Below are 15,113 nucleotides of genomic sequence, written 5' to 3'. Positions count from 1 at the left end.
GTTCATAGGAAAAATTGCCCTATGTAGTGTATTAGCTACAGGTAAATACACCCCGTCTACTGCACCGACCTACACATGACAAATACGCTGACCGTAGTCGACACATTTCTGCACATTCACAGCATCGTAGTAAATATCAGTCATTAGTGGGGCTGTAAGCAACGGCTTTGTGTTGTGTGTTGATATAGGCCCATATTTGAACATTTATTTGAACTCTGAAATTCAATGTTTCTGGTTAAATAAAAGTTGCAACTTTCATGCTGGCCGCTGTGTCCCTTACATCAGTGAGTGATACCATCACGGTGATGGTGCTATATTAGGCCAATCACTGGCAAGCCAAATTTTTGCTTTGAAAATTGCGTTACCATCTGAGATGTCATCTGAGATGAGATGGGTCAACAGATTGTGAATGTTTTTAAAAACCCTTTGTCTCTGTTTCTCTTTCCTCAGCCAAGATGTGTTTTTTTTCTTGTTAAAATTTGCAGTTTATGATTGACTGTCAACTTTTTCCTATCACATGTGATAGTTAGCAACATCCATCGACAGATATTAGTTGACCATGGAGCTCGTATCGATTTCAAGAACGAAGACGAGGCGACTCCGGTGCATGTCGCATCTATGTACGGTCAGCATCATGCTTTGAAGGAGCTGCTTGACAACGACAAGTCTACAATTAACGGCCTGGATGAGAACGCCAACACCGCTTTGCACTTGGCGGCGACAGAAGGTGATGACGACACAATAACATCGTTTTACACTAAACATTTATAAAGTCGTTTTGTAGCCATCAAAGTTAAATCTATTGTTTCGCATTATGTCTTCACAGAACAAGATAAACTACACCTTGTTATTGCAATGGCTGCAGTCATCACCAGGGCCCTCTAAGGCGTGTAGGCCTATGTTGCAATGGGAGTTAATTATACAGCGTATGTGTGATATTATCCTATATCACTACGCTCGACCGCAAAGTAATTTAATGGTTTGTTGAATCGGAGCAAAATTATGGTGTTACTTGACAATTGTTTATCTTTGAAGCACAAGAGAACACTCAAGTGACCAGTGTGGTCTGAAATAATGTAAAATGCATAAATCATTTGCCTAGAACAAACTTTCAGACAGAATAACATTTCAATGAACAACTTACAAAAACAATTCCTACGTTCATCCCAGTTCTTGCCAAGTAATCTATTTTGAAGACCTGAGTAGAAGAGCTACATAAGTTGACTTGTAAGACCTCAATAAGCCCACTCACTTAATACGCCCAAAATCGTCCAGTCCCAAGGTGGCCATAATAAGCGGGACTATTGCAGACTTTACAGCAAACACTGTGATGCAACAATGAGCCAAAATAAAAATTCATAGCTACACCAACTTTTAAAACAATACAATGAATGTGAGGCCACCACGCGCCCACAACTACATGATAAAACTTAAATAATAATAAATAGCTCGCAGCCGACCAAAAATTGCTAAAAGGCCACATTTGAGCCACGGCCCACAGTTTTCCGCCCACTGTTCTAAATTCTCGACTTAAAAAATAAGTCTGGCACTTGGCTGACAAACGCTGTCACAAACCAAGTTCACAAATGAACAGAACAGGTGGGCCAACCAACATTTGGCTACAAACTTTCTGATGAAATTCCAATGCAAAATTACATTTATTTAAGGTAGATTTCCATCTGATGTAAATTAGCGTAAATTAGTGTAAATTAGCCCAATTAGCGTAAATTAGCTTGAACATGCCGAATGAAATTAACAAAGATATTTTCCAAACACAGTGTTTTGCCAAACCCTGCGCCAAACCGAGGAAGTTACCAGATGATTAATTGCAGTTAGCATCAATGAATTGAAAGAAGATTATTTGTGGAATCTACGACAACCTTTTCTTTTGACCGTTTTAATTTAGAAATAATTCCCACCTTGCTTATTGGTGAAGAACAGTTACAATACAACTGAAATAAAATTTTAATTTCGCCGATGAAATGCAGTGGTCATCTTACTCTTGTTGGTGCAATTACTTTAGCAGCTGACCATCATAAGTAGGTTGTTCATCCCTGAGGATCGTTAAGCAAGTTGGGATGACGTCATCTATACTCCTCTTTGTTAAAAGCGAAAAGTAACAAGATCCTCGTCACCACTGCAGGGCATACAAAGTCGATCCAGGTTCTTCTGAATCATGGTGCCAGTGTTGAACCGCGCAACACACGACAATGGACTGCTCTAGACTGCGCATGCGCAAAAGGAAGAGAATCTGCGGTGACGGTTCTGTTGCAGGCTCAGTCCCCTGTCAACCCCCCAAAAGGATATCGGGTGGGTAGCTGCATGATCATATGTAACGATGGGAGTCACTGCTTTGATACTGCGATATTGGGTGAAAGCTTCGTTTGAATCATTCGTATATTGGTGGGCGTGTGTAAAATGTCGGCTACGTCTTAGGTATGCCCAACATGTGGAAGCAGAACGAGTAATGCTGTAAGTGTAGAGCATGCACATGATAGAATTGTATAAACTTGTTTTGCTAAATAAAACTTTTGAATATATGTTTTTAAATACTGATTTTCTTTCTTTTCGTTTTATGTTTTTAAGATTTTCTAATGGCATGACTTCACTATGGATCAGTTTTTTGTGTCGCAATAATTTGTAAATGATATTTCCTCTCCTGCCAGACAACTCCCCTTCATCAAGCTTGTATGAACGGCCACCTCCATGTGGTGAAGCTACTGCTGGAGTGGCGAGCTGACGTCAGTGCTCGGTTGGCCGATGGACGGAATCCACTAGATTGCGCTATAGACAATGACAACAGGGAGTGCGTGCAAACAATCCTACAGCACGACAACTGGAAGTCAGCCATGCGGAACGCATACACTGACCACGTGACAGGTTTGGAATGATCTCTCGCCAATTAAATTATCGGTTTAGCAAGCTCATCTCATTTTGAATGATTTTAAGCTCTTTAAACAAATTAACGAAGTAATTTACAATTCTCACATTTTAGAAATTAGAATTGAGATAACGAAGCGATAAAGTGAGACAACAAAAGGACGAAGGTAGCAAGCAATTGTGGGCGTTTAACTTTTGATCGTTCTGCTAGGTTTCGTTGGAACACCAGTTCGCAAGTTGATCACAAAGATGCCGGACATGGCGGAACTTGCTTTCAGCAGATGCATCACTGACAATGGCAAGCCCTTGGATGACATGCACTTTGAGGTGTCTTTCTATTATTCTGAAAATTTTCTTGCGCTGTGAAATTTTGTTTGCGACAAATGATGTGATCGTAGTGGGTGACGTTAAGGAGGCGTGACGTATCATTGCAGCGAGAGGGTTGTGTGACCACAACGATGACGCGTCGTTGAAGCTTGGTGGGAACACCAAGTGATCAGTCTCAGTGGTCAAGAAAGCTTTATCGATCTCTGTGAGTGAACACTGAACACGTGGCATCTATAGCAGATAGAACAGAATTGGCACTGCTTCCGTCTGAAGCTGAATTAAAAAACAGTAAAATAGCATGTTGGGAATATACAGGGTGCGGCAGAAAAACCTACCACATTTCAAACTAGGAAAAAAAGAGACAAAATTTATAAGCAGTCAAAACATTTATTGTCTCATCTCAAAGTCAAAAGGTTACCATTTGATGTATTTCGCTCATTGCGCTCAAAAGCCTCAATGCCGAAGCGTGCTTGCGAGCTTTATGACTGGGAGATTGCTAAATTGACTCTTTGACAGCAAGGATGTTTGTTGGAGTTCGAACACTTCGAGGCCTTTCGGATGGCTTTCGCTTTAGTGCTGAACCCGTAGCTTTGAAATTTTTGACCCAGAGCATTACAGATTTTCGATTGGGATCAGGATCGTTACGGTTTAGTTTGAAATGAGTCTTAAAATTTCTTAATTTTCCCATTTCTAATGAAATCTTCCGCAATAAATGCACGGTGTTAGCCAGTCCAGGCCATTTTAAATACAGATACAAAATTTAAAAAATGTGTACAAAACATTATTTACTTATAAAAACTAAAACCTGAAACACAAATGGTAAGTCCTTTGCTGCAAAACTTCAATTCAACCTCCTGTCAGACTGCTACAGCTTTGGTACAATAACAAATTGAAATGTGGTAGGTTTTTCTGGATCACCCTGTATAAGTTTGCTAGACTCCAGTGTCGATGTTGGTACATATGTCATCTGCTTGGTTTGTGATTCCACTCAAAGATCGACCACTTTCAGTTCCAATTGACTTAGTTGGGAGGCCGACCTACCACTCACCAAACGAAGTAATTGCGAACAGCACCTGTTGTAAGCAAAATTACCATTGGCTGATCAAACGCACCACTTGTTCCATCAAATAGCCGATGAATACACTGAAGGAAGCCAATGTAACATGCTCAATTACTTATTGGTGTTGAAACAATTGAAGAACTACTAATAAATCGTTAAACCCTCAACGTAAGTTCTTCAGTTTTGTGAAAAATTGTCTAGGCCTACTAAATTCATAATAATTATAATAACTACTTAATTTTACTTTTTTTGTGATAACACGCAGTACAATCACTGTATATACTGCACACGTTAGAAAGTATTAGTGCAGATGCAGATACAACACAACAGCGAGTAGAAAGCGGCAAGTCTGCACAGTCATTGAGTCAGTGGCCTACCTGCTCCCACCACCCAATAAGCTAACTTGTTCACTTTAAACTCAGAGCTGCTTAACAGCTGATTACAATTTCTGGAATTCAGTTCACCTAAAATGGATTACAAATTCCACCCGAAGTTCACTGGTAAACATTGCCACCACAAAAGTGTGATTATGTCTACCACAACGTAGTAGTCTTAAAGCTCAGAGTCGGGTGTCTCTTTTGATCTGTCCAATGTATAATGTAATTCTTTGGTTTCAATTTAAACGAACTAAAACATTTTTTTCGTTTTCTGCATTGAGACGTATGGATTTCTTTCCAGGTAACGCTTGACTATGAGTTTCTAGACGATATGTACACGGTGATAGAATGGTGTCAGCCAGAACTAGCTGACGAAAACCAGTTGGAGGGAACCACTCTTTCCAGAAAGGAGCGAAACATGGTGTCGGAGGCTGGCTACGTCGCCTTCAATGATCATGGGAAGCCCTCTAAGCAAGCCGTGACTTACGTGGATGATACAAGTGTGTTGCGTCACAATCACCCATTGCATCTCATGGTGAGGCCAGTTGCTTGCTTACTGCAAGATAACAACCAAAGCTTTGGATTAAACTTCGTCAACCTAGTCTACTTCTTTTTGTGAAGAAGCTTGCTGGTTTTCATGGATCTTTTCTTTCTCCCAAGGAGTTAAACTTACTGAGGGTTTAAACTGACTGATAAAGGCGGTAATTGAGAACCTTAGTGGCATGAATTAGTGGTGCGATACTGACGAGCCTAGCCTCATGAGCGAAACACGGCGTTTATCGCTGTTAATTCTTGCTACAATCAGTTGCTCAAAACATGCTACTTCTGTTTATTGAGTGATCTCGGTTTAGCACAGTTCTCACGATATTGGCATCGAATGAAGTGGTAACATGCAGTGGCAAAAAAGCCGTTGGGAAGATTTGTATTGGATTGAGTAAAATTTCAACAATTTAACTTTTAATAATGACTTTTCGTTATACGTTAGCCTATATCTTTCATCATATATACTCAACCACTCAAAGTGGTGCACAAATCATAAACACGCACAATTTTGTCGTAGGTGAACAGAAAGCGAGAAAGGCTACTCCAGCACCCTGTGGTAACAGGACTTCTGCAGTACAAATGGGATAAATATGGAGGTTTGGTCTACTACAGCAGTCTAATCTTTCTTCTGCTGTTTGTGGCTCTCCTCAATTTCTACCTACTTGTGATCCCTCCTCCCTACTCAATAGATTTTCTCAAGTCTCTTGCAAATAGACGTTATCACGTGGAGTTTTCCGCTGAACATCTCATCAATTACACGAGTAAGATCCCGTATGCAGTTTGCACAATGCACATACACTTTAATTAAGTGAATATAGTTAGTTAGCCTACAGTACGATATAGGCCTATCACATTGAAATTATCAACTAGTTTTATCAAAACTTCATTCCTCCTTTTGCTGATTTTGGAGCTTTTAAAGTTCTCCTCGAATATGTAATGTTGACAAAACGGCTGAAATAATAAAGTGTCGCTTTTAAGATGGCTCAGATTGTGTATTGTAGGCTGAACTATCATCTTAGACATTGTAGTCATAGTAGGGTTTTATGAAATTTCTCCTTAGACAGGATTTCCTCCCCTGAACTACCGAGATTTTTTGCAAGCAGCGTTTGCTACAACGATAAAAACATCGCACAATGATCAAAATATATCAGTTTGATAGAAAATCTATCGTTGTAAAAGTTAATATATCGGAAAAAATAAAACCGGTAGTAAAGATGTCAAAACATGGAGTAACTGGATCAAAACTACATTTAGGAAGTGGCATTCTTCACCCAGGAATGTTTGTGTGCAACACAATGAATGGCGATGTTTGGTCTTGTCATTTGAGTTGAAAATGGTTTTGTTAGTTTGTAAACTTCTTCATTTATTGACACGATGTTCACAAATCAGTTTAAAATCAAGGACTTTTAGAATCTTCGTTCCTCACCGTCTGACGCATGGAGGCAAATTGTAAAACGCGAGGTTAAATTTTAGTAGATTCTTTGTATAAACCACAGTAGATTTTCTAATTTTGTTTATTCACAAAATTAGACTGTTTCAAAAGTGCAAAGTGAATTGTGTAAAACTTTAAAAAAATTGGAAATGGCTATATTTCTTTTTATAGAAATATTTTTTCAAGAAATTTCTATTTAACATTGTTTCTTCATCAAAACCTGATTGTTAGTGCGAATATGCTTGAAACAAAAAAGCCTCTTTTCAATCTTAATCCCGGCAGTCACCGCATGTGTGTGAAGGATCAAAACTATTGACTCAAGCCCGGTCACCGAGACTTGACAAACTGGAGTGTTTGCTTATTGAGGTTGTTTAAAAAATGTTCTGTCCATTAGATGCTGCTGAATGCAGAGCTTTCACTGATATTTGTTGATCGTAGGCGTCGCTAGAGACTTGATTTTACTAATTCGTTGCACAGGTTGGTGTTCATCTGTTGAGTTTGTGTAAACAATTGATTCGTCATGCATATTTATTGTTACCCCACAGAACCAAAGGCTTGCTACAGCATCTTCCAGTCGGGAACGGAGTATCGCGGTTATGCGTCGACCACTAAATCTGGTCGCAAGTGTCTCATGTGGAAGCACACTGGGATGAATAACGGGCTGCTCCCAGATGCAAACCTCGAAAAGAATTACTGTAGAAACCCGGAGAACCAGCTGAAGCAACCTTGGTGCTACACAAACTATAGGTACGCATTACGTCATCAGATCCAATGCGCAAGAAGTGTGCTCGTGAAAGGCGTCACTGTGCGGCTATCATATAACCTATTTTACTACATTTTTTGGACATACCCGCAAGAAGCTATTTACAAGCTCCTGCCAACTCTATCTTTCCACATGACATGCAGGGATGAGGAATGTTTGATCATTGAGCTTAACAAGAAGTGCGCTGTCCTTTTCTTGCTAACTTAGTCGCAGTTGCTCAATAGACAACGTCATGGCTTCGTTATAATCTGCTAAGTATCTTGCAGCTTGAGACTTCCACGTGTTCCAATGTAATCGAACCCATGTCTTCATATCTTTGCTGGTATCAATGCCATAACTGCAGGAGACTTAACATTTCTGTTATCATTTACCTTAGAGGTCCACTCTCTCACAGCCCACTTCTGTGCATATTTCAGTTAAAACTTGCATAAGTGCAGCTATTAACTGAGCGGTAGTGGGGACAACCATTGGTGAGCGGCCTTGTTGGTTTTAACAAGCACGGATGCACTGGTCATTGTCTGGAGGTGCAAAAATGAACACTGAGATTGTTTAGGTTTTAGTCCAATGACAGAAAAAACTGACACGACATTTCAGGCGCTACCTGCATATCTTGCAAAAACAATCATCGGACAAAAACTTTTGAAAATAGAATATGTCTCAAATGTTGCTGTGCCTCAAGCAGACATTTTACTGTTGTACCAGTGCACAGAGGGTACCAGAGATAAACAAAAATTTTAAGTTTCAGGTTAAAATATCTCTCATGTAAATGCAAAGCATTACTTTCCCTGTTAATTGTGGACAATTATAATTGCCAATATGACGTTTTAGTTCCTTGACGAGTAATGCCTTTTACAGAAATTAAAGGTTTTGCAGCAATCTGGGCAGTGGAAGGCCATGACAAATTTAACATCTCCTACAACATCATGATCATATTTCATGTGGAATTCCCAACAACTTTGTTGTAACTTTTGACACATTTATTCACAGCAGCCTACATCGGTTTTGAGAAAGCATACAATAGAAAACGATAAAACATTTTTCCTTACGAATAGACAAATCAACTGTGATATTTACCACCCTTGAAAAACTCTTGTCACATGACACTAGCGTAGCGTCCAAGAGGCACAGGGGGCAAGTGCCCCCCGTGCCTCCATTCAGTTTGAAGTTAATTTATTAACAAAATGTTTTCATAAAGTTGGTTTGAAACTTTTCTGGATTTTAAAGTATCAAACCACCAAGGGGAGGGAGTTAGGTGGTACGGGTACCAAAGGGGGGAGTTAAGTGGTCCGGGTACCAGGTGGAGGAATTTAGGTGGTCCGCGTCACATTGCATAATTTGTGCACTTGAAACTTTTTTGCTTTGACATTTAAGTGCAAGACAAGTGCGGTTATTTCAAGATTTGTTTGTGATATCGATAGAAGTTTTTATCACCAGTGGCCAACTTTTTCTCACGTAGAGTAAAGTAAATCACTGCAACAATTGTTGTGATGAAATTCTAATGTAACTCCCAGGGCGAAAATTAGAGGCTACTTTAGAGGAAAGGCCAACCAAATGAATTATTTGTGGAGAGCGAGTTGCCTTCACAGTTTAACCATTGCTCCTTAAATCAAAACAGTTCACGAATTTCTTAACTAAGAAACGTAACCTCGATTAGATTTACCGAACAATCTTGTAGCTCTGATCTTCTTTTTCTTCATCGTGTGTCACACGGTCGTAGCCCAGAGCATCACGCAAGCTCTTGCTCAATCGTTGAACTCGGCCAAATCCTGTGCAGAGCACCATTCTTTTAGGTCAGATCATAAGTATAATTACAAACCTAGATTTTGTAACTTTTCGTAAGCAAATTTTATTTCTGCTGTGGAGTAGAAGGCAGTTACCAAGGTTCTGTTTAAAGTGCACTAATTTCAATAATGAAATATGTTTTCAATCCCCCATGAAAAGTTTCTGCGTAATCTACGCAACTAATTCAAAAAAGTGTTTTTTCATGGTTTATGACACACCAGTCCTGAGGTCAATGATGAGTTAAAAGCTCAGTTGCTTACTTCATCTTTGTGACGACACTGCAGGCTAATTTCAATTAGCCTTTGAAACTTGTTTTCCGAATTCAGGAAAATCAAGAATCCCTGGCCGAATTGCACATTATGTCTTCATTGTGGTCTGTCATAAGCCTTTTTGTGTTGTAAGTTACACATCGTATTAATATTACAAATTGCAAATATGCAAATTAAGAAAGGCGAAAATGGCCTGAGTTTATTATAAATTCGTTTAGTGGATAAAATTTATAATGTTACAGACCAAAATATTGCCTAACGGTAAATTTTCATGTTAAATATTTGAGTTTCGAGTGCTCCTTCCCCCTATCAAATGAGTCACTCTACGCCACTGACGTTGTACATGCTTTTTCCACTAATTTGATTGATGTAAACTGTAATTAAGAGGCCAGTGAGTCATGCAAAATACATCGTCCGCCCCATTAGCTCAGTAGCTAAGAGCCCGACTCAAGATCAAGCCGTGCTGGTTCAACTCTCTGCGTTTGAGCAACGCATTCCAATGACTGCTCTTTATTCAGTGGCACTTAATGAATGCAATCATTCCCCGTGGCAAAAACACTTCAACAACAATCGGAATACTTCAGTTTGATAAAGTCGGTAACCCCTCCTGCGTCAAAAGTCCCTACAAGTTTGCAAAACTACCAGGAATAACCAATCAAGGCTTTGTCCGTCCGAGGATAAAGATTCAAAACCAGCCAACATGATTCTGTGGTTTCTACTGAATTGCTTTGTTTTTCATCTCGTTCTATTTGCCGATCTAGTATTCATAAAGTTCAACATGACCGGGCATTGTCATTGAGAACGTTGTTTGTTGTTTATCCTCTCTAGCTCGTCCGATCCGAAGTACAACGTTAGAGAAGTGTGCGGCGTCAAACCATGCCCAGGTGAGGTGGTGGTAAACCATTTATTAGCTTTGTTTTAATCTCGTGTGTTAAATCTGAACTTCAATTTTAAAGGTCCAATATTTTTTTATGTTTTATTTGTTTGGTAATTCTTGCAGAGTATCTTGGCAATGGGTCGCGTTTCATGACAAGCTTATTCTTCTTTGCTTTGTAATGAACCTATTGCTTTATTGAAACACAAAAAACCTTAAATGTGCCTTTTGGTAAAATTTTCTCAATGACGTCTGCGTATGACGTAATGAACTGGATAAGACATTGTAGAATTTTTAAAAACATCTTGCAGACAATAATGTGATATAGTTTCAACTAGAAAGAACTGTGTGAAACCTTGATCAATGCAGTTCATAGTTTCTATATTGTGTTTCACAGAATCTGAAATGTCTTTTTCCGCCATATAATGATTAGTTTCTACACAGCAGTAGCGGGATGATATATGCGATGTTAAATCTTATTCACACACAGCAGACATTCAAAAGAATAACTTCAAAGCTGAACATGAAGCAATATTTTCACGTTTTTGCAGTTTATGTGAAAGGGTCCGACGTGCCTCTGGGGATGACGTGTCATTTCCCATTCAAGCTAGGAGGGAAAAACATAAGCGAGTGTTTGCTTGATCCAAAGGAGGGAAAGTGGTGTTCAATTACTTACGACTACGACAAAGACCAGAAGAAAGGGAAATGCTGTAGAGGTCAGATGTCACCACGCATGCTCTTTGTTCACACCACCGCAAGATAAGCCGATTTGTTCCAGCCGCCTTTTTGAAAGTCTCTCGGTTGTTGACATCACGCCAAGAGTTAAAAAGTTGAAGATTTAAAGCATTTAAAATTAAAGTCAAGATTCAAATGTGCCTTCCACCATGGCACATTTTTAACCAATTGCTTTTGCTTTTTAGCAAAGTTATTTACAGTCTTGTAGCCTATAGTGTTGTAGTCTACGATTATTTTTAAAAGCATTTTAATTTGAATTATTTGAATTATGCAATTCAATGTTATTAAGTTGTTATCGATTGTCTGTCTATCATTTTAATTATATCTCCATGACTACTAGAATGGGTTATTGTTCTGGCACACTACTTTAGCGATGTGATTATTTCAAAAAGGAGCAATATTTTTTTAGTTTCTGAGAGACACGTAAAATTTCAATTACTTAAATTCATTGCGCGTGTCCAATGTTGCAGATCAGGTGAGTTAGCAGCGAGCGAAGCAAGAAAGAAAATTGTACGAAAATTCAACAACTACATGTTTTTTTTCTTGTTTTTGGCTAGTAAGCAACCAAGTGCCTCATCCTGGATTCGATACTGATTCAAACCTAAGCAGTCGATTTGTGAAGCAACTCAGTTTCAACTGCAAACAGTTGGTTTAGCAATGTTGCGTATTTTAGTTATATTTCGAGAACAGTCTTTCGACACCAGTCGAATCATTTATTTTGTCACCTTATTCCTTTCTTTAACAGAAACAACACTTTGTGACGTTGAAAAAGAGTACCAGGAGCCATGTGGATCCCCAGGAACAAATCGCGCCAACTGCGAAGCTAGAGGATGTTGCTTTGTAGTTCATCATGAAGGGGAACCTTCTGAGTCACGTTGGTGTTTCAAAAAGCTGGACCCCTGTCAAGACCGAAGCAGTTCATGTGCTGCTAACGAGAGCCAAGGCATGTGTCTCACGCATCGAAATGAAATGGAAATAAAATGTTCCAAGACATGTGGCTTTTGCAAACGTAGGTGCAGCGTTATCACTGTTAACACCACAACTACTATTCTATCAAAATATTATTATCTTTATTATTTACGCGTTTTATAGATTGCAATATTATTATCTTTATTGAGTGCAATATTATTATCTTTATTGATTGCAACATTATCTTTATTATTTATGCGTGAAGAATATTTCAAACTGATTTGACGCTGTTAAGATCACGTGACACTCCTGATTGTTTCTATAGCTGCTGTGGAGGAGGAAGAAGAAGAGGAAGAAGGAGAACACGAGTTTCTTCATTTAATGTCAAACTACCCATCTGGAACATTCGATGCGGAGTGGACATCCGGTTGTTACTACGTTGTAAAGAAAGCGGAACACAAATGGGGTGCAGGGTGTCTCTACAAGCAACCTTGGGAAAATCCGATTCGTTTCACTCTTTTTGTCGTTTCAGGAGTCAACCTTTTCTTTTTGGTAACCGTTCCTTTGTTGTTTACGTCACCAATTACTACACTTAGAACATGTCGTTCACGTCAACAAAAAGTTATCCACGTCTTTAACAGCGGTAGAAATCATAGAAGTAATTATGTTATCGGACTTGATGCTGACAATACACATGAAAGGTCCCCTGCAAGCCTGTTGAGTGGCGATGGCGCAACGTTGTAAAATCTAAAGGACGTCGCTCTGTCACTTATCTAAAGCAAGCAACTTGGTAGGCTAAGGTATTCAAAGACATACTTAAAGGTGGACAAAGATTGTCTTTCTTGTCTTCTCATCCACTTAATCTTCACCGACGTCCAAGAGCCTGAACATGATAAAAAAAGACAATGTCAAATTATGTCATATTGACCGCAATGTTATGATGGCGCATTCATAATTGCTTGAATGATTCTTCTTGCGTTTGAGGCCGTCGCAGGTCGCGTTGTTATGTCCAGGCGCAGAACTCAATGGATTGTGTGTTCATCGAGCGTTGTTCGGCTCATTATGTCTATCCTTGGGTCGGTATACTGGACATGCGTAGAGAATGTGATATGCAGTCTGAAAATCTGAGCCACACGCACAAGATGGTGAATCGGCGAAGCCTCATTGGAACATGTTGCTATTGAAACGGCTCATCCCAGTTTGCAAGCGATTGAGCTTCACCCATTCCTTTCGAGTTAGTTCTGCTCCTGGTGGAGCATTGATATTGGGAAGGACCGTGCATTGAACTGTTCTCGCGACTTCTTTTCATTTGTTATTTCAAACTTCAGAAATGTGGAAGTTAGCGTGGCAGATAGCTGCAGCATGGTGGGAAAAGAGCGTCGAGATTTCAAGCGCTGGGGCCTTTGAAGATGCGATTTTGGTACCATCTGGTTGAGGAGGTGGTCACCCCTTGACATAGCTTGTAGGACCAGACTGCGTACGTAGTTTTCTTTACGAAGTCTACCTGGGGCGATGTCTGATAGTACCGGTAGAAAATCAGTGGGAGTTGGAAGCAGGCAACCAGTGATTATTCTTGTCAATTCGTCAATTGTGTCAATTTTCCGGTGTGTACGCTGCGGCACCAAGCAGAGGAGTCATATTTGGAGGTGGTGTAAACAAGTGGAAAAACACTTGTGCGGAGCACTTGAATGATGGCAACTCATGAGTATAGCCTAGTTGTGACAACATCCTTTGATGTTGAAAATGTCAAATTTCGTAAATGATTTTTTAATTTCAACCTAAAATCATCTCAAACAAAAACAATCTTTTGCATATTTTAGCTCTTGCAGATCTGGAACTATCAATGGGAAGCCTTCCAGCCAATCTTCTTCCTCGAAGGAAGTCTCTTTGCCCTTTGCATTCTTCTCACATTTGATTTCGGAGGATTTGATGTTGGACATTACCGCCAGTTGGAGCTAGAGGAGAAGCTGTATCATGAGCCAATCAAAAACCTTCAGTTCGAAACTGGGCTGCGTCAGGTACAACATGCGTTGACAAGGCTGTTTGTAACGGACACACATTGCTTGATGAAACAGTACATAACAAACAAAAACTGCTTGAACTACATCAATCTACTTGTCAAACATAGTCAATGGAATTGTTGGTTTGTTCTTGAATATGCTGCGTTTTAAAAGAACTTGCAATTAAATTGAATCATGTACATGTGCTAAAAGATAAAAACACAATTTTAAATTTTCCATTCAAGAAGCTCTTCATTTTTCACAAATTTAAGCTTTTTAGGTTATAAAAATATAGAACAGACCAGTCTTACTTAATACAGTAAGAATGTTCAAACGTATGTTCAACAATTCAATCAAAACAAACAATAAACTTAGCTTTTGTTCTTCAGAACTGGCAATGGCAGTGTGGAGTGATGGCTCTTTTTCTAACCTGGATGGATCTTCTTCTGTATATTCGGAAGATCCCTTATCTGGGAATCTATGTGGTTATGTTTAACGACGTGTTCAAGACCTTTGTGAAGTTTTCACTTGTGTTCTTGCTCTTCATCCTGTCCTTCGCCTTCACCTTTCATACCTTGCTGCAAAACAACGTGAGAGACGATTTCAAGTTTTGTTCGTCAACATATTGTTCGCTTCTAACCTTATAGCAGTTTTGTATTCAATATTTTGAGCGCATAATTTTGGCAGTTTCGCATGCTTGTTAGAGGCTTTGAATCACTGACACTGGTCGGTCACCGAGATTGACAGAGTGAAGTTTTCGATTGTTGAAGACAGTGTTACTGTCTATTAATTATTCCACCCAGTTGGTGCCGCTGAATGGAGAGCAATCTTTGAAATGCGTTGCTCAAGCGCACACCTCGAGAGCCGAACTAGCGCCGCATGATCTTGTAGTTGCTTCGTAAGGTCAAGCGCTTAACCAACTGAGCCATTGGGGCAGATAATAATATAACCATAGAGCAGTAACTGAATGGGTGCACTGCCCGTGACTGAAGTTCTTGGCTATTAATTATGTGATTTTTATTTATTAATTGGCACAGGGTAGTGCTTAAATCCATGACAAACTGTCTGATTGACTTTGAAATACACCTTTCCTTATGCGCCAGTCATCAGTTGTCATGTAAAAGAAGTGGATTGAAAGTCTCGAACATGTCGTTCTTTAAAC

The 15,113-nt window shown here is 39.5% G+C and overlaps 1 protein-coding gene across 1 annotated transcript in view; it reads left to right on the top strand.

Annotated features, from left to right (window-relative positions):
• Positions 1-15,113, top strand: part of LOC145784681 (uncharacterized) — a 39,948-nt gene that overhangs the window by 15,206 nt on the left and 9,629 nt on the right. The window contains 13 exon segments of the mRNA XM_082596546.1: positions 547-727; positions 2,144-2,310; positions 2,667-2,880; positions 3,092-3,207; positions 4,946-5,179; positions 5,705-5,948; positions 7,165-7,366; positions 10,262-10,317; positions 10,859-11,023; positions 11,788-12,071; positions 12,291-12,503; positions 13,772-13,969; positions 14,341-14,541. Coding sequence (XP_082452672.1) covers positions 547-727; positions 2,144-2,310; positions 2,667-2,880; positions 3,092-3,207; positions 4,946-5,179; positions 5,705-5,948; positions 7,165-7,366; positions 10,262-10,317; positions 10,859-11,023; positions 11,788-12,071; positions 12,291-12,503; positions 13,772-13,969; positions 14,341-14,541 — 2,475 coding nt within the window.

The sequence above is a fragment of the Aplidium turbinatum genome, chromosome 15 (genome assembly GCF_918807975.1).
Source record: "Aplidium turbinatum chromosome 15, kaAplTurb1.1, whole genome shotgun sequence".
NCBI lineage: Eukaryota > Metazoa > Chordata > Ascidiacea > Aplousobranchia > Polyclinidae > Aplidium > Aplidium turbinatum.
This window is presented reverse-complemented; position numbering and strand designations above follow the sequence as displayed.